Source organism: Bemisia tabaci, chromosome 10 (genome assembly GCF_918797505.1).
Source record: "Bemisia tabaci chromosome 10, PGI_BMITA_v3".
Lineage (NCBI taxonomy): Eukaryota > Metazoa > Arthropoda > Insecta > Hemiptera > Aleyrodidae > Bemisia > Bemisia tabaci.
In genome coordinates, this window is record NC_092802.1 from 31,964,456 (window position 1) to 31,992,159 (window position 27,704).

At 38.0% G+C, this 27,704-nt stretch overlaps 1 protein-coding gene across 5 annotated transcripts in view; it reads right to left on the reverse strand.

Annotated features, from left to right (window-relative positions):
- Window positions 1–27,704, reverse strand: part of ImpL2 (Ecdysone-inducible gene L2) — an 85,836-nt gene that overhangs the window by 9,391 nt on the left and 48,741 nt on the right. For 3 of the 5 annotated variants that reach the window (XM_019053422.2, XM_019053419.2, XM_019053418.2), the window contains exons 2-7: window positions 18,354–18,446; window positions 12,929–13,141; window positions 9,392–9,560; window positions 8,628–8,836; window positions 7,772–7,898; window positions 3,211–6,884 (exon numbers count right to left, since the gene is read on the reverse strand). In XM_019053422.2, coding sequence (XP_018908967.1) covers window positions 6,838–6,884; window positions 7,772–7,898; window positions 8,628–8,836; window positions 9,392–9,560; window positions 12,929–13,141; window positions 18,354–18,446 — 858 coding nt within the window. In that variant the 3' untranslated portion in view covers window positions 3,211–6,837. Of the gene's footprint in view, window positions 1–3,210; window positions 6,885–7,771; window positions 7,899–8,627; window positions 8,837–9,391; window positions 9,561–12,928; window positions 13,142–18,353; window positions 18,447–26,804; window positions 26,960–27,704 lie in introns of those variants that run through there. The other 2 variants (XM_019053420.2, XM_019053423.2) reach the window with 2 other exon arrangements.

A 27,704-nucleotide genomic window follows, 5' to 3' on the forward strand; every position in this document is an offset into this window, starting at 1 on the left:
TTTAAAATTAAAATTAGTAAAAAATTATTATTATTTTAACAAAATCATAACTGAAAAGTTCAATTTTTAAATTAAAAAAAATAAATCAGAAGAAAAAGGATGAAATGAAAATGGAAATTATAATAAACATATTTATACACATTGAAAAGAAACAGCGTGAAAAGTTAAATGAGAAAAAAAACTTGGAGGTTATTGACTTAATGAGGAAAAATTGGCAATAGGAAAAAGATGGAACAATCATGAAAAACCGTAAAAAAAAAAAAAAAAAAAAACGCGGGAAAAGAAAAATGTAAGTTGATGGCAGTTGAGTGTTGGAAGTAACCTCACTTAATGATGATTGTTGAATGAAAACAGCTGATAAAAAGACAGCAAACAGTACAGTAAGATGCGTAGCAACAAAACTTTTCCGAAAAACAAAAAACAAAAACCCCCACTTCCCCTCATCCAATTTATGAGTTTTTAGGGATTTAAAAATCGGGGACGAACCCCAGAAAATAATTATATAGTTTTCCCGAAGCATTGAGAACAACACCTTTCAAATGAACCAACGCCCCTCGCAATTAGTACAGTGGTTGATTCACAATTTCATTCTATTTTTCAAATTAAATATTAAGATAATCCATACAGGATGTGCAAACATTTCAAAATCATGAGTTGAATAACGCTGACTCCGCCAGATTAAATATTAGAGCCTAACACAAAGCGGAGCGGCGACGCACTGGCGCCTACAAACCTAACAGGGATACTTCACGCATTGCTCAACGCGTGAGGTATCCCTGTTGGGTTTGTAGGCGCCAATGCGCGTTCCGCGCTGGCTGCCCGCCTGCCGCGCCGCAGCGTGATACGGCGCGGCGCTTGAAGCAACTATTTCACACCAGAGGAATTGCACAGTATCATATGCAATTGAAGGCGCTCTAATATATTAGGAATGGCAGGCATCCATCAAAAGTACAGAGCTTTCCTCGCAAAATAAAGCAAGATACTACGGCCCAAAAAGAGAGTAGCGGTCCAAAAACTCACTAAGTCCTAGCATCCGTAATTAGTTACGTTTAGCATACACTTTATCGCCTGGCTGTTGCTTCATCGCCATCGGCTATAAAAGGCTATAAAAAATTGTGCAGCCGGCTATAGAAGCTATTGGAAATCTTACAGCCGGCCGTACGTCTATGGTATTTTGGAACACAGATTCGACTGCCAATTTTTACCAGGGTCAGCTACTTGTCATTTTTCTCGAATTTTGATATCGCAATTTTGATTTCAGGAGACTAAAGAATTCACTTACCAATTTTGACAAACAAATTCAACGTAATAAAGGCGTGATTTTTTTAGAGGAAAAATATCGCATTCGATACTGATATCGGAACTGCACTCGAATCAGATACTTTCTCTCTAAAAAAAAAACCACGTCTATATTACGTTGAATTGTTTGGTCAAAATTTGCAAGTAAATTCTCAAGTCTCCTGAAATCAGAATTGCGATCTCAAAATTCGAGAATAATAACGAGTAGCTGAAAAGATGGAACCAATCAACGAGATATATCGCATGTCGTCCTCACACAAAATACAGCGTTCATCGAATCACCTCAAATCGCGAATTTCTGACACATTCAAGAGTTCCATCGCACAGTCATGTTCCTGTAAAAATTTGAATTGTTTTAGTCGATTTTGCAACCTTGGTATAAAGTTATTCTCCCTCGTGAAAACGAAAATGTATGTCAAATTAAACAGTAAGAAATAATAAGCCCCCGCTTTCAATTTCAAGTAAAAATCGTCAGGCCTTCGGAAAGCGAACTTTTCGTTCAGTCTGTTTGATGGAAACTCATGGGTAAAATTTGTGTAAATGAAAGAGAAACAGGAAGAAGCAACTTCCCGTGACGACTCCATCACTCGGTTCGTGCGGGGGAGGAGAGGGGTGATGGGGGTGGAAGGGAATGGGGAAGGCGGATGGGGTCCTGCAATGGAGATGTTGCTAGTGTGAGGAATGTGCGATTTGACTGTTGATTCTTAGGTAAAAGTTCGCGAGAAACTCGATGATGCTACTGGTTTTCTCTGAAATCAACTCCCAAGCTCAAAAAAAGCTCTCAAGTTGAGGCCAAAATGGCCGGGGATATCCCACGTTATCCTGAGAGTCCACGTCTACATCAAGGCAAACTCTCCATGCACAGATAAGGAGCAAATACATTGACAGGGCTGCCACTTTATTTCGGGACTCCAAAACTGAAAACACGGCAACCCTGCTAATGTATTTGCTCCTTATCTTTGCATGGAGAGTTCGTCTTGATGTAGAGGTGGACTCTCAGGGTAGCGTGGGATATCCCCTCCATTTTGGCCTCAAGTTGAGAGCTTTTTTTGAGCTTGGGGGTTGATTTCAGAGAAAACCAGTGGCACCATCTTCTTTTTCGCGAACTTTTACATAAGAATCAGCAGTCAAATCGCAAATTCCTCACACGTGCAACATCTCCATTGTCGAAGTTGCGTTCGATAGATCGCACCGACCAGATCAACAACTTTAGGGAGTTCTGCATTTCAAATTGGTGCAAGACAAAAGCACTGCACGTGAGCCCGAATAATCATTTGAATTGTGATCATTAATTGGATCGCATTTAGCAAAAAGGAACCAGCGCGATTACAGTGTTGTGAAAATGTTGCTCCTTCGTAATTATCTATAAAATCTCCCAGAATAGCAAATAGTTTTCACTAGCAAATTGTTGATTTTAAAGGAAAAAAATTGTGTAAATTTAAAATCGCACACATATTAAGTATTTTTAGAAGAAATTAAAAAGTTGCACGATTTTGAAAACACTGTAATCGCTCTAGTTTCTTTGTGCTAAATGCGATCCAATTATAAAAAAATGCAAGAAAACTAGTAGACGAATGGAACAATGGTGTCTTTCGTGGGTTGCCATTAGTTTATCTATTGCTTTATCTCCTTTACATATTGCAACCACCCGCCTCTATAGATAGGATCGCTCGATTTTCTTTTTTTCCTCTTTGTCTACAGCTTTGTCCAACTATTTCAATAACCAACCCGCTGTGGCAAACGATTAATTTAGAAATAATTACTCACATAGTTTAGATTGATATAAATAAGGTAAAAATAAAATGATACCTCTCGTGAAAAATCATAGGAGCAAATCGATGAACGAAACGTAAAAAAAATAATGAAAACTCAAAGTATGAGAGAACTAATCAAAATAAATAAGAGGAATAGTTTAAAAAACAAAATCAAAGGAAATTTATTCGAGAATTCAGCTACAACTACTCACTATAAAATCACCAGTACAAAAGAAAATACTTAAAAAATATTAGAAGAAAGAACCTTAAAATGATATGGGATAGTATTCAAGAGGGGGAAATTAGGCCTTAATCAATTAATAATACAAATCAAAATAAGTTAAAGAGATGAGAGAGAATGAAGGATAATAAATTATAGTATTTGATTGTGGAGAAGGCGTGAAATCTTTTCGCGATGCAAGTTGGATGAAACTCATTCATTTTTTTCTGCGCTCTCGTACAGGGTGATCCAAGGGTCCCGTACCATCCCTGTAAACCTCAGGGTTTTTGCCTCTTTTCAGGAAGATCCCCCTACAATTTTGAAGGGTCCCGTAGTAGTTTCCGAAGAGTAGTTTCTTTTGACCTGTGAGTACTCACAAAATGCCAACTCCCATCTCAGTTCATTCTAAAGTTACAAGAGTTACAAGTGGTGCTATTGGTACAGGACTTTTGGATTACCCTGGGTTTTGAAAACATTGATTTAAGAGTCCTCCATAACTTTCAGTATAGAGTCAGTGGATAAAAATGTTTCCACATACTCTGATTCTTATTCTGATATCTGGAAATTGTTATTTTACAAGCTGATTAAAATATTTCAATTTGTGTGTGTGACTTTTCAAGAAATGTTGAAATATTTCTACGTCGAAAGCAAAAATTGAACGTCATAAAGTAGAAAAAATCCATCTTTAAAGATAGTTTTGAAAAATGCGTTAACACTAAATTATGAATTTTTTTTTTTAAAAAAATCTTTTTGTAGAAAGATCTCCTTGTGTTAGGTAACGTGGGATTTGTTTCCTTATAAAACTGATTATGCCTTACTACATGCGAGAATTAATTTGATCGGCGCAAATGTGATGCCTGGAGTCGAATTATGCACGCTCCTTATTTTTTCATCCAACTTGCAAACGTATCGATTATAACTAATACTACTTAATATTAAGTTAAATAAGTAATAAATTAAATAATAAATTAAATAAATAAATTAGAGAACTAAAAATAGTAAAAGAAAACTGAATACAAAAGAATAATTTAAAAAAAAAAAAAACAGAATGCACATTATGTGCTCTGCAGTCATGTTTGCTTCTTACAGTAATGTTCACAATTTTGAACAGGATTCTTGATCTGTCGATCAAGACGTTGAAGTTTAATACTTCAAGGGAAGGGAGTCATACTTTTCTGGCATTTTTCTGAATTATTTCTAAAAAATATTTTCTGAACTACAAAAAACAAAAAATCTAGAACGAGTGCGTGCTACAAATTAGGAAATTTTGCGTGAAATTTACGCCAGGGCCACTCAATATATTTATCAAAATATGAAGTATTTGGTTTTTAACTCAAAATTCTACGTAAAAAATACCGCACGTTCAGTTCGGAAATCTTCTGACCGAGACCATACGAGACTAAGTGTCAGAATACAAATGACGTAATCAGATTTTTTAAACATTCTAAAAATGTTAATTTTAGTATCAAATATCTTACTTAAATGGTTTAAAACTTTCCATCACGCGTGTCTCATTATCTCTATGGAAACCGAAAAATCGTCTACATTCAGCAAAAGGGAACCCCAAGTTAAAGATCTTCTGCAGTATCCTAAGGAAAGTTCTGTTCCATGCAGTCATCTATTCAATGTAGTAAAAAGAAATGCATACATTTAAGACTTCGCGATGAGGTTATACACAGGGTGATGCAGGGTTAAACGGCCAGACTGCAGGAGCGTGTTCTACGGGTCAAAATAAGACCCTTCTTGTATAAAGTTTTTTTTTCCAAAAGCTCCCCCAGTCGGAGCTACGGCCCCACCAAAAGTTCGGAAAGTAAGTGTTTTTTCCTGAATTTTGGCAACGGTTGTGTACCAAATCTCATGAAAGTTTGTACTTTCCTTTACTTTTATGCCCTGAATTAATCAATCATCGAAACAAAATAGAAATTTCAATTGAAAGAGGGGGTATGGGGGTGTTTCGGCTCCTGCGGTCGGGTCGTTTATCCCTAGATAACCCTGTATAATCGATGCATTTAATATCCATGCGCTAATTTATGACAACTGAAGGACACCGCAAAAGTGCACTCAGTTCAAAAGGAAGAAACGGATTATTGAAGATGTAAGTGGACTAGCCGCATGGAGTGATAAGAACGAAGATAGGTACTTCGCTCTTAAATCCCTCCCTTAATCGGACGTATCTCTATCAAACGGAACTATGTGCATTAAGACATGAGCCCTGCGTCCCATAAGAATAAATGTATAACAGGGCTCACGTCATGATGCGCATAGTTCCTTTTGGCAGAAATCCGTCCAATCAATCAGTCGAAGAGTTTCGTCAGAACTTGACGGGCATCTCTTCTTGAAGATCAAGTATGTCAAGTTCTAGCTGACAATGAGTGTCACGCGTATGTTGAGAATATTGCCAATTGTGACACAACACTACATGCGCTCCATATGGTCAATAATTCGAATAAAGGAAATGAAAGGATGATATATTATGTTATATTTTATTCCCTTCCTTTTGTTTTGAAAAGTTTTTGAAAACATGTTCTTTAGAATTATTGAATTCCTTAAAATTTTTTGCATCTCAATTCACCTCTCTCCGAAGCTTAAGAATGGTTATTCAAAGCCCACAAATGTATATCATTTGCGATGAAGCGTCACTATTTCTGGCTCATTTCAGAAATAACAGTTGTGCCATTGGATTTTATGTGCAGTAGGTGCTCTAGGGGTTGAACTAGGTAGTTCCTATTTTCAAAATGAATGATAAACAATGGTTTATTTTGATTGAGGGGGATGAGAGAGGCTTCCTGAGCAGCAGAAAGTACTTTAATGCTTAATACCGATCAATTTTTAATGTGTACACGATGAAATTAAAAAATATCAGCAAAACTATGGACACTAGCTGTTGCATGTAATTAGCGATCGTCATTCAGCTCCAAAGGTAAATATTTACCTTTTTGGTGATACATATTTACACTCGAAAGACACTCAAATTTCCGATTAATTTTTATCGTAAGTACATTTTCAATACGTTTATCTTATCCTAGATTATCGAAAGCACGATAGATTATTTTTTATTACGACTGAAGAATATCTTTATCTCGAGTATGTTACTAGAAGACTTTAACGTGTTTTTAGAAACCTGTCAATAAAAACCGAGCATTTTACTTAATATAAATATTTTATCCTTGCAGTTAAGATACCAGACTCAGTATAGGTATCTTTACCAACGACGATCTCCATTCTTAAGAAGAAAACTCTCCGGGTAAATTCCTTTCCCGGAATTTTTCCAGATACGTCTTTCTCGTTCGATATTTTATTTTAATCGTCAATTTACGATTCAGGAACGTTTCAAAAAAGAGAGATTTTCCTGAATCCGTGTCATGAAATATTCCATTACGGCAGATCGATGATTTTGGAGCATGATGCCTGAGCAGTTTTTTTTATTTTTTTCCAACGGCCCGATTGCAATGACTCCAATTATATCGGCTCAAAGAGGCGCCGATATTTAGAGCAAAAGGCGTAAAATCAGTGCTAGTGACTTTACGGCGTAAGACTTCAAGTCAACTCAGAGAAACGAGTTATTCAGTCTTGCATGATGGACTCAAGCGCTTCAGCCTTCGTATTCTTAACTAAAACAAAAAATTAAAAGGGAAATAGGAATAAATCATATGAAAGTAAACAGAAGAAGAGATAAAATAAAACGAGAGAAAAAGAGAAAAAAGGAAAATGAAAAACGAAAATTTTCGGGTTGGCTCTTTAATAGTGAAACCCATAAAATGAAATTCTGTCGTTTAAGATAATTTAAGTTTCTCAAGCCTTGTACGAAAGTGTACTCTTCGCAAATAAATTGTGTTTGAATCCCAAAAGCTATGTTATTAAGTTTGTTTTTTTTTTTTGTCGAGATTATCCTTATCCTTTCAGTAGGGATAGTGACAAAGAATTTTTCACCGGGTCACAGCGTAGAATGTCTTTCCCTGGAAAACTCCGGAAGTTCATCGACAAGTTTATAGTTATCATAAAGTTAAACAAATGAAATTCTTATCAATCAAAAACCGACTGTCGAGTTAACGTAGCAAGGCGAACGTAGCAGAAAACGCTGTCCCCACGCCGCGCGGGTACGTCATTAGAACCCGTCAAAAATATCGTTTGAAACTGGTCTCATTTTTGGCATTTTCAAAACGGGTGTCGCTAGTGGCTTCATTTAGAGATTAAAAAATTCTTAGATAAAAGCTTAGTTCACCTTGGACTTTCAAGAATGAATTTTTAAAAAAATGGGTACCAATGACCCATTGAATGAATGTAGATCTCGCATAAAATGACTATTCTTAATGCACTTTTTAAATTTTTTTTTATCATTTCTTTTATTTGTCTCACTCTAAAGGAATTTAATAAATAACAGAATAACTAATTGAAAAAAATAAAAAATCAGGCATATTGATAAATGATCAGGCGATGTTTTGAGCGTAAAAATAAAAAAAGTACCCTTCAAGTAGTTCTTCAGTTTTAAGGTACATACCTTGTAGCATTGGGTAGAGGAAAGTTTCAGCAGTCTCGTGGCCCTGTGGACTTTCAGCTACGCATTTGTAGTCTCCCATATCTTCCCAGTTCAGTTTTGTAATGAGCAGTTCTCCAGTCTCAAGCATCTAAAACAGAGAAAATCGCGGATATTAGCTCTACTACACCATTTGAACGCGTATGGACTTCATAGCAATATTTCACAGTCTCCCCTGATGTAGTATCTTTCTCATATTTTTATTAATTTTTTTTATTTTTAATTTTGTGTTTTTTCCCCATATTTTTGTATATTTTTCCATCTATTTCTTATTTTTCTGCTCATAAAGTATCTTAAAGCGCAAGTGATGAGCGGTTGGTTTTTGTTGGAACCAAATTTTGGTTTGGTTCTTTGAAATCCTCAGTCAGTTGAACCGGAAAAGTCTGACACCACTATAAATTGAACTTTTTCCACCGCGTAAGCGTTTAAAGAGAGACATCAGCCTCCTCCTCCCCCCCATACGCTGCACTGGTGCCCCCTCACTGGAAAAAAAACACATTGTATCTAGAGTCCAGACTCTTGAAAACATTCACGAGAAAAAATACTTTTGATTCAATCAGATTTTTGCTTAAATCAAAAGGAAATCCGCTCAAATTAAGAGGCTTGGTTCTTGATTTAAGCAAAAATCCGATTGAATCAAGAGTATTTTTTCTTGTCGATGTTTTTAAGAGTCTGGACTCTAGATCCAATGTGTTTTCTTTTCCAGTACTCTCCTCACTCCTCCGAAAAGTTTGAATCCCCAAGACAGTTAGACCCTCGTGAAGGATAAATGGGCCCTCCCACTCAAAGTTTTTCTTGCGTAGCTTCTGAAGATACTCACTTTGAATCTAGAGTCCGAAGATTCGTCGATGGGTTCGTTCTTTTTGTCGAGCCAGTAGACGGTGGGTCTTGGGTTGCCTTCGGCGAAGCAGGGCAGGGCAATATTCGTTCCCATCGTTTCCATGATGATCGGGCTCCACGAGTTGATCCGCGGAACTTTGATGCCGCCAGCACGGCAGCGCTCTGAACCCAGGCTGGTCGAGTTACCACCTGAACACACCAGAAGCATCCGTTAGTAAATTCAGCGTGATAAATTGAAAATACACACACATAGATGAGTAAGGCCAGTTCAAGATCCAAAGTACTACAGGTTGTAATAAGTTGCAATCACCCAGTAAAATAATTGAATCGGTCATTCTCAAGAAGGCTTAAGCGCCAAAAATGGATCTACGAGAAAAATGGTAATCACCTTCCTAATTGCCCCGTTTTAAATCTCAGAGCTCTAAAATATTATTGCAATGAATTAATTGATGACATTAAATTAATCTGCGATTTAAAACGGATTGTTTAATGCAGTTTCGATTATTTTTCTTGTATTTTCATATCTGGCGCTTAAGTTAATGACCGATTCAATTAGTGCTGCATCGGAGTGTTGTGTATGTTGCCTATCTACTGATTGAAGGGGCTCCTGTTCTACCGAGCGAAGAAAAAAAACTGTATGACCTTTTAAACGTTGCCAAATTTGCGTCAATTTAATTTTAGAGAGTGTAAGGCTTTTCATAACCTAATGATGCATGATTTTTTCAAGATCGGAAAGAAATATACCTTGGACTAAGAGAGTAATGGGGTTCGAGATGACAGCTTGAGAGCCAGAAATTCCTTTGCACGTGTACTGCATGCTTTGGTGGTGGGGCAGGACACAATCGATGACCAGCTTCGATCGTACCTTGGCCACGCCTGTTCCACCAATGTCATTGCTTTCTTCAAATCCTTGCTGCAATCAGAAAAATCATTAAAATATGAGTATAATGGTAACAATAAATTTTTTTAAAAAATTGTGATGTAGCTGTGATTTAACATGGAGAGATCTGAGGGAGTCAGAAAAAATGTTTCTTAAGGTGGAGACTTAAATCGAATGCAGCACAAAGGAAAAATCGATTTTGTGTCAAAATATAATTCTCGTGTTTTAAATCCTTACGCATCTCAACATATCATGGAAACCTCAAAATGCGTCCAAATAGAGGCAAACTTTCAAAAAAATTCCAGGTGTATTGAATGCAACAATTCGACAGTATGTTGTGCTTAAAGTAAAAAAAAGAAATAAAAGTAATTATTCTGCAGAAATTGATGACAATTGATGAGAAATTTGCGCCGTGGAAATCTCAGAATGAAAAAAAAAATTCGGATCTACTGAATGCAACAATTCGAAAGTATTCTTTGCTGAGAGTAAGAAATGAACACTGGAAAATAACACATTGGATCTAGAGTCCAGACTCTTGAAAACATTGACAAGAAAAAGGACTCTTGATTCAATCAGATTTAAGGTTAAATCAAAAGGAAATCCGCTCAAATTAAGAGGCTTGGTTCTTGATTTAAGCTTAAATCTGATTGAATCAAGAGTATGTTTTCTTGTCGACGTTTTTAAGAGTCTGGACTCTAGATCCAATGTGTGTGTGCTTTTTTTCCAGTGAACGTAATTTGTCCGCAAAAACTGATGGGAAATCTACCTCATGGAAACCTCAAAAAGTATTCAAATAGATTTAAAACGTCAAACATTTTCTGGGGGGAGCTTCTGGGCCCCCCTCTGGACTGGGGAGTATCCAACATCCTCCGATGGTAAGGGGGATAGGCCTCCCTGACGAAATGACCGAGGCACGCCTACGTTAACGTGGGCTCTTACAATATCCCTCGATTCGCTTGCGACCCGTCACTTTGGAGACCCATTTGCATCTTTTCACTTTCCAACCGAATATGGCGTCAGAATGACCCTCCTTGACCGAAAACGCCCGGGAGGAAACCCTCAGGTCAAAAGTCCGGAGTCGAAGGCTTTTCCGACGCTCGAAATGGTTAGATCAGAAACCTTTCAAGTGGGTGGCGCTAACAAGTGCGTCTTAAAATTCGAGATACTCATCTAAGCGCCAGACGGAGCTCGTGTTCATTGAACGAACACGCTTCCCCCGAATGATAACTTCCGATCAATGAGTGCCCTATTCGTTTGGGTCACTCATTTCATTATCGCGCCGACACTTCGGTTTTATTTACGTTCGCGCCCTGGAGTCGCCGTCAAATTGTAAATAAATAGTGGAACACCGAACTTGTATTACAATACAAAACAAGCGGAGAACCTGAATACATACACTGCGAAAAAAAACTTCGTGCGTGTGACCCGAAGTTTAGGACATATGGATCTCTAGCTGAAGTTCTTGGATTGAGCATCGGAACACTTAGGTCCAGCTGCTGAGGTTTGGATCACACATCTGAAACTTCAGTTCTTACATCCGAAGTACTTCGGTTTTCACATCCAAAAAATTTCGGTTCTCACATCCGAAAAACTTCGGTTCTCACATCTGAAGTATTTCAGATGTAAGAACTGAAGTTTCAGATGTGTGATCTGAACCTCGACAGCTAGACCAAAAGTGTTCAGATGCTCAATCCGAAAACTTCAGAGATCCATATGACCTAAACTTCGGGTCCCACACACGAGGTTTTTTTCTCCGTGTACACTATTAAAAATTGAACAGTGCGGCCATTATAGTCCAGAAATTTTTGAAGTTCTGAACTTTAGCATTATCTTAGGTATACTCTAGTGGTATTCACTGACAAAGTTTGACTTTAAAAGAACGTAAAACATGTGTAAACATTTAAGAGATGGGAAACCTTTTCTGTTCATGTCAAAATACATTTAAGTTATAAAAAGTTATGAAGAAAAGTTGGTTTCAAAATTTTAAGGAATTCTTAAAATCACTCATATTCATGCCATATAATATAATGAAGTGAAAATGTAACATAAAAAACTGACATTATGTGTAATAATGTAAAATTTGTGTTAAAATTTGCAATAATAAGTGAGTGAAAAATTTTAAAAATACAATTTGACATTTTAACGTACGAAGAACAGAAAGGGTCCCCTGACTCGGTTATTTTCACTGTTTATTAGAGCTTCTTCTGTTTTGAAGTTTACTAGTTTTTTGACCTATTTTTTTACAGTCAACGCTGCTAGAAAACAACGTTTAAAGGAGCAACATTGCAACGCCGAATGTCCTCTTTACACCGTAGCATCTAATTGAGCCAATCCGCGATTACGAAAACCGCACGTTGCCAAATTCCTCGCCGACGAGTTTCCTCATTCAAAGATCCGCCTCATTTACGGTGAGAGTCGGCAGCATGGCCGAGCCATTCCGTGCCCTCTGCGTGGGTGTATCGCGTTAAGGAACTCCTTCAAATTGCTGGAATACCGCTTGTTAGGCGGCATGGCTCAAGGGTCGAATTCCAAGGAACCCGGACATGTGCTCCCCGCGTCTATTTCCGATTCACGGGGAATCTGTTGCCTCGGAGAATCCACCCGGCTCAGAGACAGATTTCCGAGAACTTGTTCAACATAATGACGGAATCCTCCGGCCTAGAATAACTTCGTTCGACGAGGAAATTGAGAGCTTCTCCAGAGCTTGAATGGGTATCCTACACGGCTCTGCGATTGTCATTTAAAGCGATGTTCAACTTAAGGATTATTCTAAGGTTGGAACTTTCATCGGGTTTCATACTTTGATTTCAGAAATTTCGTGTCACCCGGATAGTGAACAATCCTGTCTATCTCATAGGGTCAGGGGGCATCCCTATAATATATGGAAAGGAGCTGTTTGGGGGACGACTATGAATACAATTCTATGAATAGTGGCAGCCTCCTGCAATAAGTGGAGCCTTATATATGTGAAATGAAAAATATGAAATATTGAAAATTTCCGTGAATCATTTCATGAAATTTCACAGAGTTGTGAAACATATGAAAAATTTGAAGCATCTTTACAGGGGCTTGGCATGCAACACGGACTAAGAAACATCAAAAGGCAAAAATCAATCGCCTCTCTCTTAATTTTGCACTTAATTTTGAAAAATATTTTTCAAAATTCTTCATATTTCTCTGAAATTTCACGAAATATTTCACATGAAATTTCAAGATTTTATTTTTCATGAAAAATTGCAACCCTGATCTAGGGTTTGAAAGTACGACCTGTAAATGGACCGAGTTCATCAGAAAAGAACCATCCCCCATTTCCGAAAAAATTGAGTTAAGAATGTTTCTGAGTTTCATCAGTCGTATATTTTCTCCTGGTAGAAACTGACTTTTGAACATTGGGGACTGACCTCTTGGAGAGTTTGAAGGCCTCGATTCCATTGTACACTTGGAGGGGGGCTCCCCATGACATCACAGTGGAGTTCAACGCGGGCACCCATGGGCACCCTGATGAACTGAGGTGTAGTCACGGAAACTTTGACCCAGTCTCGGCGTCTCAAACCGCCCCGCTCACCAAAGTCATCTTCTTTCTCTCCCAGTCTTGCAAACAGTGGCAAAGAGTTCTGAAACAAAAACGAAGAAGATTTATTAGAAGACTCAAACGTATACTCAATCTTATTTATAGTGCATAGACATTGCGTATATTTCTTAGATTAGAAGTTTGCAACAAATTAATAACAAACTCCAGGAACTACCTTAATTCAATAGAATAAACGAAAAAAACTGAGACCAGCCTTTATGTGCAAGTCGCTCAGCAAGCTAATTATATAGAAATCGATAGATAAATCAACAGACAAAGAGGACATAGGGCAAATGAAGCCATCGTATATGGATTGAAATGGGTGGCTCTTATAGACTGGGAAGAATACGATGGATTAACAATAGGGTCTCTTGTGAGTTGCCGTAAGTTAATCTATCACTTGTCCCCTTTGTCCATCGCAACCGCTAATTTCCACCGATAGAACCCCTCCATTTTCTTGTGTGTCTTTTGTCTATCGCTTTGTCTATCAATTTCAATGAGCAGCTCGCAAACGGAGTGGCCTTTGCCTGGCGTCGCGGCCCTACACTGAAAAAAAATTCTCGGCGTTTTTACCAAGGTCCGTTGGTACCTTTACCATCTCACTTTTTTTACCAATTTTTGGTAATTTTACCAACACAGACTGGTAAGCTTACCTAAAAACCGGTATTTTTACTGTTTTTCTCAGGTAAGAATACCACTTTTATTGATAATCAATTCCCGGTAACTTTGCCATTTTATCTCGGTAATTCTACCACAGTCGATAAAAAATATTGGCGCTTTCACCGGGGTCCAGTAAAATTACCGAGAAAGTCAATAATTTGACCGAGATTTCTCGTCTCGGTAAAATTACCAATTCCATAAATGGTAATTTTACCAAGAAAAAAATGGGCTCAAACAGAACCCTGAATTCTTGGTAATTTTACCCTTTTCTTAGTAAATACACCGATATTTTTTTTTCAGTGTAAGCAGAGGGGAGTGCTAGGAGGGCTATGACAATGTGTGCATTAAATTATAAAATCATCTTGTATTGACAAGCGTTCGGTATCAAAAACTGACACTCTCAGGCTCAGTCAGCAGTAGTTATAATCCATCCATCAGTTCGATGATGGGGAACACCTTCCGATCGGTCGGGTCACAAGTAAATGGCCCATTGTCGGCGATTAACCTTTTTCGTGACGTCACCTCATTATCACTATCAAGTCATCGTCGGCCGCGCCGCACAATCATGGTGACCCTTGACCGAGCTCTAAACGCTGAGCACCGAGGTCACGTTGCGCCGAAAGAACACTACAAGAGCACAGCTAATTATAATTTCAGTCAATGTATACTGAACTGGAGTTATAAGGAAAGATTCAGAGGCGTTTCTAACTGAAATTTAAGGAGCGAATGGACGATGGAAGTTACGCACATTGCCGTTTCGCCTTCAATTATTTAGGTAGGCCGAGAGCATACTCCTTGCAACAATAGTTACCTATTAGAGGGTTCGCGTCTATTGTGTCGTCTAGAAATCTTGCCTTGTAAAGGAGACATAAAGAATTTTTTTCTTCCTGCTCGGGGGACAATATGCCCTGCCTGATTTTCGCAGTCTTTAAGGATTTGATATTGGGATTAGTCTAAAGCCCTATCAACCCTAGCTTTTCTTTCCGGATTTACGAGCTGATTATTTAAATCGATAGACAAAACCTAGACGAAGAAGGCAAAGGGAAAGTGGAACGATTCTATTGGTTAAAACGTGTGATGTTGTGTACAAAGAGGGAAAATAATGGACTAACTATAGGGTCTCTCATGGGCCGCCGATAGTTGGTCTATTATTTACTCTATTTTGCACATTGCAATCATCCGCTGAAACCAATAGGATAGATCCTATCTCTCTTTGTCTGCTTTGCTTATCACATTGTCTATTAATTTCAATAATCAGCCCGTGGCTGGGTCCAGATAAATGTAATTTTAGAAGCTTTATTTACGGCTCTGTTTCCCATGCTTGAACTTGAATGCAGAAAAAATTAAAAAGTCATTAAAAATCCACATTAATATTCTCCTAGGTAATATCGAACATCTTTCGATCGGAACGTAATTTCACTCGCACCAACGCTTTGTGTAAATAGTTTCACACCAGGTTTTGGTTCGCTCTTCCCAAGTAGCATTTTAAACGGATATATATTGAATCGCAATACTTGAAATTAAGTTGCGATTTTTGTACGATACAATCGCTAGAATCATCAACATTTGAGCGATGATCCTCTACCTTGTCGCAATTTTATCCCTATGAAGTCGCGTTGGATACAATCGAAATTTTATTTCAATTTATCACATTGTTTTCGATAATATTGCGATGGATCGCCATTTTTAGCCGATAATACGTATCGCAATACATCGACGCCGATCGAATCGCGATCCATTCTTCGATCCAATCGCAACTTATCGCGATCACTGCTACTTGGGTTTACAGATATTATTATCACTAACGAAAATTTGACAACATTGGGACGAATCTTGTAATTTTTGTTGCCCACTCATCTCACTAAATATCGACGGCAAAAATCCTCGTTTCAAAACTCGATTTTGTGGCGCCTAGAATATGATTCGCTCCACACTCTCACAGTGACGCGTGCGGATGAGATCAGTGTGTTTCAGTGGTGTGTCATGCTTTGCGATCTATCGATATTTCCCCATTTGAAGGTGTGGTAAATAATCGATTATGAAGGTGTTCGCTGCGAACACCCTGTTTATCGATACTTTCCCATGGTTTAAATGGTCGATCAATCGATATATCGCAAAGCGCGCCACACCACTATAGTAAGTTTACTCGGTACTACGCGTAAGGCACGCTCCTCATCAAAGTGATGGTTTTTATCCCTCATCGGCCTTATTGTGACTTTAAAACCCGGTTATAAATACAATATTTTGAAACAGGATAAAATGAGATTCATTTCCCTTTTGAATAGGGGTCGTCTATGCCACGCACGCCTCCAATTCAATACTGAAATACCCGAAACATGGCCTGATTAAAGGCCTTTATCTCCAGGCTAATTATACGACAGTCAGCGTTGCCGTTGAGAAATAATTATTCACGTGTTTCCTGCAGGTATCATGAAAACTCCAGCATTTTTTCATAAAATCCGGTAACGCTGGATTATTGATTGATAATATTTTATGTTCTGAAAAACCCAGTTTCTGTTAACGTAGCTCAAACCCCTGTGAACTTTGATTCATTTGGTTCAATGTTCGGATTGATAGAAACGTGTGAAAATGTTATCAAGAGGTAACGTGTCGAAGGTTTTTCTACCGTCCAGTATTTTTATTATCACCGCTTAGCTAATTTTTCCCTTGGATTTTTGTACTTTAGAATTTGGCTTTTTTTAAGTTTCCAATAGGTCACTAAAATTGGTCATTTTCAAAAATTCTCAAGCGCCAATGAACGTACGGGAAAAAAGGTAAAACTTTTTCAATCGACTTGTTCTGAATCTCAAAGCTCAGAACAATCAATATGCCATTAGCGCACTCTATAGTCTTAATTTTGAAAAATTGTATTAAGCTATCAAAAATATATGTCAAAATTATTAAAAATACTGTATTAAATTTATATTGATATATTGTTTCCACTATATGTTATTGTTTTGACACAAAATAAGTGTAAGTTTTTCAATGTAAATTTTCAAAATTAAGTAACAGCTTCGACTGCTTTTCAAATTCATCAATTGTGAGTGCCAAATTTATAATCTGATCGTATTCATGTCAGAGGCTCTAAATTTAAAATTTGAAACGAAAAAAAGTAGGGGAAAACGAGGCTTGAATTTTTATTCCTCCGTAAGGACTCAATGGCAAAGAAGAAGTTTAACGACAATTTTCACGCCGGAAACATGTTTTCAAGTTCAGATATTTGACAGAAGAAAATTTACAACTGGTTGAATTCAAAATTACTCCCGACTCATCATTTCTAGAACGCGACGTGATGCATCCCGTTCCTTTAAACTCGGCCCAATTGTCAACGATTCAATTTCCGAAGTGCTTGAGCCTTTAGAGAATGACCAATTCAATTGCACTTGTCACAAAGCCGCATGATGATTTCAAAGCTTGTCGAGTAAAACACATTCATTGAATGTGTGGGCTTGATCAACACCGGTGCCAAAGAGATGTTTAATTAGCACAACACGATTGATGCCCCTTCTTTGAATCGAATGAGGTCAGGATATGAACCTGCGATACGTTCTTATCAACAGGTGTCGGCGGAAAGCCTTTTTCGATCCGAAAAGAAAGAGGATGTGAATGATCGAGCGGAAATTGCAACATATTGTAAAACGAGAGCAATATTTCGCTGAATTACAGGCATCATCAAATAATTATCACTTGCGGATTTACACGGATGGAAAAAAAGGAATACATATTTTTTGCATAACTTTTCAAGGAGAAAAAAAATGAATTGAATTATGCTTTGAAAAAAAAGGGGGATTTGATTTAACATCCTGGCTGTAAAAAAATTGTGTGAGAACTTATAAAAGTCTGAATTATCCGCCACAGCTGTTAGATTTACATATTGGCATCACTAAAGCGACGGTTCTAGCGGGTAATTCAGCATTTTGTAAGTTCTCGCACACTTTTTTTACATCTAGAATGTTGAAGTAACTTCACTTTTTCCTCGGTGTGGCCATCAAAAAAAATTCCGCTTGAAGCAGAAATAATATTCCTTGAATCGAACAGATTTCTCCTTGTCTCCTTGACGTAAGCGAATTCCCTTGATATAAGTATACCTTTCTACTTGATTCACGGGAGTTTTCTTCTTGACGGCAAATTCAATGTTATTTGTACTTAAATCAAGACATTTTTATTCAGTGCAAATTCAAATGATCACCACGCGAAGAGCTTCATAAGGAAAATTCAACAATGCCGAGCTAATAAAAACCTTACACTGGAAAAAAAAACACATTGGATGTAGAGTCCAGACTCTTAAAAACGTCTACAAGAAAAAGCACTCTTGATTCAATCAGAATCTAGCTTAAATCAAGAACCAAGCCTCTTAATTTAAGCGGATTTCGTTTTGATTCAAGCAAAAATCCGATTGAATCAAGAGTATTTTTTCTTGTCAATGTTTACAAGAGTCTGGACTCTAGATCCAATGTGTTTTTATTCCAGTGTAATGAATCTAATCAAATCAGATTTTGAGTAGATATCTGTGGCGTTTTATTAACATTGCAGGCTGTGAACGTCTATATTCCGGAAGAGTATTTTTTTTTTAAGAACAAAGTCATGAGTTTTACCTGTTCTAAGTACTCTGGCACACTGGGGATGATTGCTGCGTGGATGCTGGATACAGTGAAAACCAACAATATAGCTATCCTAGATGATGCCATCTGCAACAAAAGAGAATGAATACTTGGTTAACATCATTTTTCAATCATTTTTGAACAAATGTTACATTAATGTTTGTTTGGACAGTTTTTCAGGAACGTTAGAGGACGCAAAGCAAAAATCCATTGAATTTTTGTGTAGATCATGGTCGAGAAAAGTGATGGGTCACCAAAAGGAAGGGAGCACGTGTAAGTGTCTGGAGGAAAGCGTGATGATATTTTTACTTCCATGGTTGGATTGCATTTTGCAAAAAGTAACCAAAAGCATTGCAATGTTCCTGGATTGTGCAACTCCTTTTGTCCTGGGAGAAAAACCTGATCATCTATAAAAGTTTTCTATTTAACACGTGAAAAACAGTAAATTTAAGACACAAATTACCGTGTAAATTCCATGTATTTCCATGATTACAGTGCTTTATTTCTAAAGGCGGAGTTGCACAATCTTAGCAACATGGCAATGCTCTTGATTCATTTTTGCAAAATGCAATCCAGTTGTAATACGAGCAGGGTTGGTTGACCGTGTGAAATGATATGATACGTCCCACAATTTCATGAGGTTTTAAGTGAATGCACCTCAATGACGTTATCCATAACTTTTTTTCCACTTACAATTCCAGAATATTTTTTCTCCTCCCCCCCTCCTCTCTCTCTCTCTTTCTTCAGGAATGAAATGATTCAGGTGGAATTTTTAGGTACCTTTTCGTTTTTTCCTCTCGTATGATTGAATTAAAAAATACTTACCCCTCTTCCCAAAATTTAAATATTCAGTTTTTTCTTCATTGCACCTAGATTAATTTGCACGAGTCGCTCTAAGTCGCAAATAAATAATTGAAGGAGTGATGAGAATGTTTTGTAAACACTCTGATCACAACAATACGCGAGTCTTAATGAAGACACGTGAATGAAATCACTCGGAACCGCAGACTCAAATAATCGGACACTTATTGTTGAAGATTTCAGGTTCTATCTTGATTGTAAAATTTTGAAAAGAACTCGACAATTTCAAGTCAAGAGGATGATGTGGAAAGTCATTTTTCTGCGGCTACTACACGAAGCCAGTACCTAACTACCTACCCTTAGCTCCTTGGCAACGTGCTTGTCTTGCGAGTCAAGTGGAACGTGTAGCTACGGATTATGATGCCACGCTTGATGCTAATTGCACGAGAAAAGTTGGAATGATTCAGCGCGTGGATATTTCAACTTAGAAGTAATTTTGAGAGTTAGAATTCAAAACTTGTTGAGGACCATTAGGTGTTGCAAAGATTGCGCAACTATTTCTTTTATTTTCGGTCGCAGTTTAGCGACGAAAAAAAGACGATTCTCCTCGTGAAACTTGAGTTAGAATTAGAGAGAATTTCTCGATGGAACATTTTATGAAGAGTATTAAAGTTTTTCTGCAGCAAGGGACGAAGATGCACAATTTTCGGTCAAATTTTTTGTGAAACTAAAAAAAATAAGTAAATCGATTCCGGTATCCTTGGCTTTCGACTGTGAGAAAACTCCCACATCACAAAATGTTAATATAATAAACTCTGAAGAAAAACTTGTGTGAAAAGTGTCAATATTTATATTAAATTTAGAAGTATCAACATACTTCATTGACGTATCGATTACATAGCTATGTAACCAACAACAGTTTGGTATAACATTTCCACGATGCTAGAATTATTTTCTGATTATTTCATACTGTTATTTAAATTTAAAACCAATTTAATATAAACAAATTGACAGCATTTAAAAACTTTCAACGTCAAGGAACCAAATATATTTTGTAGAGAGTAATTGCATGAAATTTCCTACGGCGTAAAATCTACGTCCGGCATTCTATGAAGGGTGTTTAGATCCTACTTTTTTTAAGCTGGACTTGAAGGCAACTCCTGCAACTTTAATCTGTAATCGTCCTGATTTTATGCAAAATAAGCAAGCAAATGGGGATGCAGCAACTAAGGCAACATCAGATTTCCTCCATTTAAACCTATGCTAAAAAATCGATTATTGTCGGAGTACCTAGCTCCTCCAAGAATCGATACATTTCTATAGGTTTTAACTGAGAAAAAACAATGTTGCCAATTTGCTAGATCCGCCAATGTAAGTAGGATACGACAAAAGTACCTTAGACCTCATTAGAGACTCATTTTCAGTAAAAATTTAGATATTACATAACGTCTTCCTCAATTTTATCGTTTCGGCCATGTATCTTTTCCGCTATCAGTTCTACGCTTATTTATACTTGGACAATTAAAAAATGACAATGGATAAGATTAATACGGTGGAATAACCCCCATATCCACCCGTTTTGGAGCGCGGATACTGGACCCCATTCTTGCCAGATAATGCTGAAAAATTAGCGATATTCACCATATAAACTCATATAAAATATCTACGTTTCGTCGCACAATTTGTCAACGCTGACCTTCTTTATCAGACTCATTTTAGGCACGATGCTCCAGGCTTTACTATTTCAAACAAGACTTTTGTTCCCTTGATAGCAGATTGCCAGAAGGCAGTAGTTCTATTATGATTTTTTTTTCAATATAAAGCGATATAGTATATGCACAATTTGTCAACGTCGGAGATAGATGTGACATATTGTGCGGCCAAAATCACAATTTTTAGCGGTATTCTTTCTAAAGAAATTAGAACAGCCAATAATCTGGCAAGTTCGCAAACACTTTGCATGGAGTGATCGCCTGTCTTGTGCATGTGCATACACCTCAATCAGTTCTTATGAGCTCGATTACCGTCAATGATAATTTTTTCTTCTTTTTTTTTGTATGTTTCTACTTTTATGTTCTTCTCTACCAAATTTTATCGCTAATCATTTCAACGAAGTGGTATCAAAAATCTCGTGGCTCCTTATCAGACTTCTTATACCTTCCGCCTTTTAAATTCATCCTTAATATTTCATTCTCTTCGAGGTCTGCGATCTCTGTGATGCCCAGATACGTACTTTGGTTATAGAATATTACAATAGAAAACATTTCCACCTCACACCGAAAAAAAAGATGCTAACCCGACGTCATCCGGGGTATTGAACAACACATGTTAATTTAACTCCATCCTCTGTTTTTATTTTCCTATGATTGATAAACTGATTGATAAGTTGATAAACTGAAAGTGTTCAAAGTCGCGAACGAGAATTCGTTCTCATAGTTTACCCCAGAATCGCTCAATACTCAGGGGACGAGGGACTCTAAGATCAATGAGGTATGCAACTATTTTAACGCCAGAGTTCCTATTCTTGTCTATTTGCACAATTGTAGGGCCATTGCTCTCTGTAAGCATTTATTGAAACTCGACCGACAGCTTGTCAATCTACTTTGTCGATCTAGGTCTTTCAACTGAGGAATTTCAGTGTTAATCAATCAGCAGTATATAATTAGATCGAATTCAGCAGAGGAAAATCGGCACAATTATTCTGTTACAAAAATCTGTATGCAACTTCATCTTTAAAACACGCGTTGAATCGTAAATCATTTGTGCTGGTGGGTAAACGCGAGATTGTTGGCAGGCGCAAGGATACAACTATTTCAACTCGAGCGATGGTCGAGCGGTATCATGAAAAATTGAAGGCGTTTTGAAAAGGTTCCATTCGTAGAACGTTCTCTATAAAACCTCCCTTAAATGAATAGGCACGACCCATTATATTTGCAATTTCGTGAGTGAAGGGGTAAAGGGAAAGTGATAAAATAAATTTGGCAACAGATTCGAGCAAAGTTGAAAATCACCTGCCTGAACTCACTCGAGGGAAAGGGAAGCTTGAAAATTTTCAAGGTCAAAACTCTCGAATGAAGGGCGCGCTTCACACCCCTCCCCGGAAGCCGCTGCTCACAAAGCTCCTTTTGACTTCGCTAAGCTGTCTACGCAAATATTGAAAAGGAGAAAAACTCCGCACAGGCGCAGGAAGCGTTGTCAATTGTACCGGAGAATCCACACAGCTTCGGAAAAATTCGAAACGCATTATACGAATCCGTACGATTGCATAGTTCCGTAGTTACAGTTACAGTTGAATCAAGAAAGTCCAACCCCCAACCTGCATCTCTTGTAATGCCCCCTCTCAGTTAAACATGTTTTAATAACTTGCCCTACATGTCAAAAATTAAGATCCAAAATTTCACCTCCACTTTCTGATCTCCATGCCATCCTTTCAAAGTATTTTCGAGAAATCCCTCTCTTTTTCAAACGAATTAATCTCCAAATTTAATGTATTCTTTCCTTGTCCTAACTCTTAATTTTGTACTACCTTTTGTGACCCCTGCTTTTTAAATTTTTATTTCTGTACTACACCATTTTGATCTCTCCGCTAAGGTGTTAATGGCTCAATTGTTAAAAGCACCAAATAAACGTATCTACCAACCAACCATAATCACTATGGATCGTATGCATACGATTTGCCTCTACAAAAATTACAAAATATAATCGATGTAATTCTATGATTTTGACAAACTATAAGGTAGGTCGGAGGGCCGAACTTACCTTAAAGTTTTCGAACTCCACATTTGTCTCCTCTTTATACTTCAATTTTTTCGCAATCGCAAATTATCTAAATCCTTTGCAAGAAAACATTGCTGGAGTCATATTGTTGAATTTTACTCGAGGTTTGCAGAAATGCTGGTCGTTTTTATGATGCTTTTTTAAACTTTCCTAAAGACCTCTCTCAAGCATAATGCAAACCAAACGCGGCCTTCCTGAGGGAAGGAGATGTTAAAGGAAGGACTATGAATATAACTCCTTATCCTAATACAATTCTACGTGCACGAGTGTTGTGCGTGAAGCATACGCCGCCGGTTGAAGGCTTTTTTAGGTCGTGCATCTCTGAGTGCCGAAAACGAATCGACACATTTTTAAGTGCAAGTGTATTACTTTTTCAATTTTAAAACATTTAACCTACTTACAATCATAAGCGGATCCAGACACCTCAAACGGGGGAGAGGAGGGAGGGGTAAGGGGGGCCCGGGTTGTTTCCCCCAGAAAATTTTCGAAATATGCAGTTTGAGTCAATTTTGTCATGAATAATTATGAAATCCATGCGTCTTCTCTTCTCTTCTTTCTTTCTTTCTTTCTTTCTTTCTTTCTTCCTTTCCTTTTCTTCTTTCTTACGAACCCACGTGAAGGGGGGGGGGGTCGTGCGCCCCTACGCCCCCCTCTTGGATTCGCATATGCACTGAAAAAAATTCTCGGCGTTTTCACCAAGGTCTGTTGGTACCTTTACCATCTCACTTTTTTTTACCAATTATTGGTAATTTTACCAACACAGACTGGTAAGCTTACCTATAAACCGGTATTTTTCCTGTTTTTTTCAGGTAAGAATACCACTTTTGTTGGTAATCAATTCCCGGTAACTTTGCCATTTTATCTCGGTAATTCTACCACAGTCGATAAAAAATATTGGCATTTTTACCAAGGTCCAGTAAAATCACCAAGAAAGTTCAACAATTTGACCGAGATTTCTCGTCTCGGTAAAATTACCAATTCCATAAATGGTAATTTTACCAAGAAAAAACTGGGATCAAATAGAACCCTGAATTCTTGGTAATTTTACCCTTTTCTTAGTAAATACACCGAGATTTTTTTTCAGTGTGGTTGCAATTTTCTCCTCCTAGTTTTCGCGACAATGAGCGCAAGTTTTATCAAACCATCTGGCAATGAGATCTTAGCACAGATTTTCGGCGAACGCTTTACGAATCCTCTCCGACCCTTAACTTCACCCCCTTTCCCCTCCTCTCCTGCGAGCCAGGTGAATGCAGAGAACTCGCAAGCCCTCTTCACAAATTCAGGATCCGAGGCATTAAAAAAAATAAAAGTAGGTCAGTTATGAAAAGGAAAAGGAGTACCTGCGTGCAGGAAAGCGATCCGTGAAAGCGGCGAAAAAGTAAATAGTTTTAATTACATGGGCCTTTTCAGGAGCGCTGCGGATTCGAAATCCCTCGGGATTAGAGGGCGGCGTTCAATGGGCGCCGCCGTTCAAAGGTCGAGGTTGTGGCTTTTTGTCCTTTGCCTTTAAAATCCGGCTCCCCCTCCCCGCCCTCTCCTCCGCGATGCGAAAATAAAAGAGCGGGTCTCCGAGATGGGGTCGTCATAAATTATGCAACGCGGACGTTTGTTGTAAATTCACGTTTAAAGCACAAAAGCCCCCGAAGGCAGCTGATTCGCGAAAATCCAAAGGGTCGAGAGGAACCGCGTCCCTAAAATACGCCATTTTAACATTTCTTTTTCGATAGATTTTTCTGCAAAACTGCCATGTTACGGAAGAACGCCGTATGAGCCTTCAGACGTTACCAAGTTTTCTTCGATAAAAACCGAATGTACAGGAAGAATTGTAAATACTTTTTCCCCAAATTTTTAGACAATTTCGTGCGCAATTTCATCTAATACATCTGAAAATTTCAAAGAAAAATGAACATGAATATCGTCAAAAATACATGTTTTATCAAGGGAAATTTGGCAACTCTCGAATGTTCATACGGCGTTCTTCCTTAGCACGGCAGAAAAAGCTCCTTTAGGTTACCGGCTTAAGAGTGTGAGCGTCTATCGTCACCCTCCGGCCAAAGTAGCCCAAGCGCCATGCAATTTTTAAAAATTTCCGCCTCCATTTTTTTTACTATAAAATTTTTTTGGCCGAATCGGTTGAAATCTGTGAAAATTTCACTGAATTTCATCGACCACCATTTTTTTACCATAATTTTCAAACCATGAAGATAGTTCAGTCTCCTACACTGGAAAAAAGGACACATTGGATCTAGAGCCCAGACTCTTGAAAACATTGACAAGAAAATGGACTCTTGATTCAATCAGATTTAAGCTTAAATCAAGAACCAAGCCTTTTAATTTGAGCGGATTTTCTTTTGATTTAAGCTTAAATCTTATTGAATTAAGAGGCTATTTTCTTGTCAATGTTTTCAAGAGTCTGGACTCTAGTTCCAATGTGTTTTTTTAACCAGTGTAAAAAATAAAATAGGACCGGAGATTTTGAATTAGCGTAACCGAGATACGCATTTTTGCAATTGCGCCAAGGATATCTGTTGGTTTTCTTTTAAAATATAAGAAACACGCGGAAATTTTGAAACGTTGTGATAGCGATTCGTATTTTTAACTTCAGCCGTTTCGTTATGTTCATACACCAGACCCTTGAGCTCGATCGAGGAGTGGGGAATTATTTTACATGCCCGAATCGATTCCACAGTTCGCCTGTCTCAAGTTGTAAAACTTTACCCTTGTGTGGGGGTATTTGACCGTGGACCCTTGGCGAAAGGGAAGTGCTGCCGAAAACTTGGATGGTGTGGGTGGCATTTCCGCGAATTGCAGGCGCTGTTCGCGAAGAGAGAGGGACGGGAGCTTGGGGCATACATTGCCTCTATGCTACCGTGCTGAGGAAACACGCCGGAGGAACATACGAGAGTTGCCAAATTTCCTCAGATAAAATTTTAAATAATAAAATGTTAAAATGTCGGATAAAATGATAAATTTTTGAGGAGCGTTATAGATATTTTCTCTTGAAATTTTCAGGTAATTTAGATCTAATTACAAATAAAAAGCTCTGAAGAATTTGAGGAAAAAATTCAAAATTTTTCCAACAAATTAATATTTTATTGAAGGAATTTTGGCAACGTCTATAGACTCATAAGTCATTCTTCCTTGGCGTGGCAGTATATTAGTCTGTTTAAAAACCACAAGAAAGAAAAATAGTTTTGAATATCGAATGGAGTCGAAGGGAGAGACTCAATTAATTTACTTTTTCAACCTCACAAAGGTATCTCTAACAGTGAAAAAACCATGAGAAATTATCGGAGAACTTACTTTGCACTTTCGATTGCCAAACGCGTTTAGATATACCCGTAACTAATAACAACCACATAAAGATATTGGTTCTATTGCATCATAGAAAAATATACCCCGAAAGAAATAAAAACACAACTTGCAGAAATAGCTACAAAAGCAAGGAAAATTTTAAGGAAAATTATTATAACTTAAATAAAAAAGGCAAGCTTGTTTCGTTTACCTTAATTGTTTAGAATTTTAGGAGTTTTCAAGACCCTTTCAAGCTTTTAGCAAATGTGGTTCCTTTTTGCAATCCGGAACCATTAATTTTGGCTCATTTTAAAAACAATTTATGCGCCATTAATTTTTCTTTGCTGATAGGTTCTTTGAGGATTGCAGTGGCTCTTCATTGCAAACAATTATGTCTTTGACAAGTAAAGTTAAAAAATCCCAAGTCAGCTTTGAAATCATTTCCGGAAATTTTTGTACGCATATGACGCCTAACCAACAACCCCGATGAAGACCTAATGAACGGCTAAAGAATATTTCCAAATCCTATTTCCTGCATTACATCTATTTTTGAAAAAAACTCTTATAACTCACCCAAATTTCAACGATGCCCTAAAAACCGCCGCTTTCAGAACGACTCGAAATGATGAGCTCAAATCAATCACGTAGCACAAGCCTTGGTATAAAAATAAGAAGTACTACAATCGACAATTCTTAGCGAATGAACGGAAACGAAATGAGATAAGTCCCGGAAGGACTCCGTTAAATAAAGAAAACGCGGTTTTTTCGGACGAAATCGAAAGCCGGAGTGATGTCACGTGCTGTACACGACGTAGTGGTGGCGTCATAAACTAAAACCCGATCCAAAGTCCCATCGGCTATTGGCCGACGCGGGCCGCGATTTCCTCATTGGATGACGTCACAGGCAGAAGCTCACAAGCTCACCCCAGCTTTCATCGAGATTAGTCTATCAATGTCTCGATAAGTGGTCGTTAGATCTGTCGCTGAGATGCGTCGCCGTCATTGCGCAACGGAAGTGGCACTTGCGCCATCTTCGCGCCAGGTGGGGGTGAAGTCAGGTCAAGTCTGGAGACGAAAGGGGGGGTGGGGGTGGAGGAAAGTCTGAAAAGTCGGAGGTATTGAGTTCAAGTGGAATCCGCAGATCGGAAGGTTCACCGGAAGTGGGAACGGTAGTTGCATCAATGGTGGCAATACTATCTGACATAGTAGTGCCGATAACGCACCACGCACCATTCACAACTTCCATCGCGCCTACTTCATGTTCGGGCACTTTCCTGGCTTGACTTTGACTCGTTTTACGAGGAAAAAGATAAGGAAGATCATCAGTGGACATCTAGGTACCTATAAAGTTTCCCAACTCCTCCGGACGCGTCTAAGACACGTTCCGTACATTACATCTGCACTGAAAAAAAGTTCTCGGCGTTTTTACCAAGGTCCGTTGGTACCTTTACCATCTTACTTTTTTTTACCAAT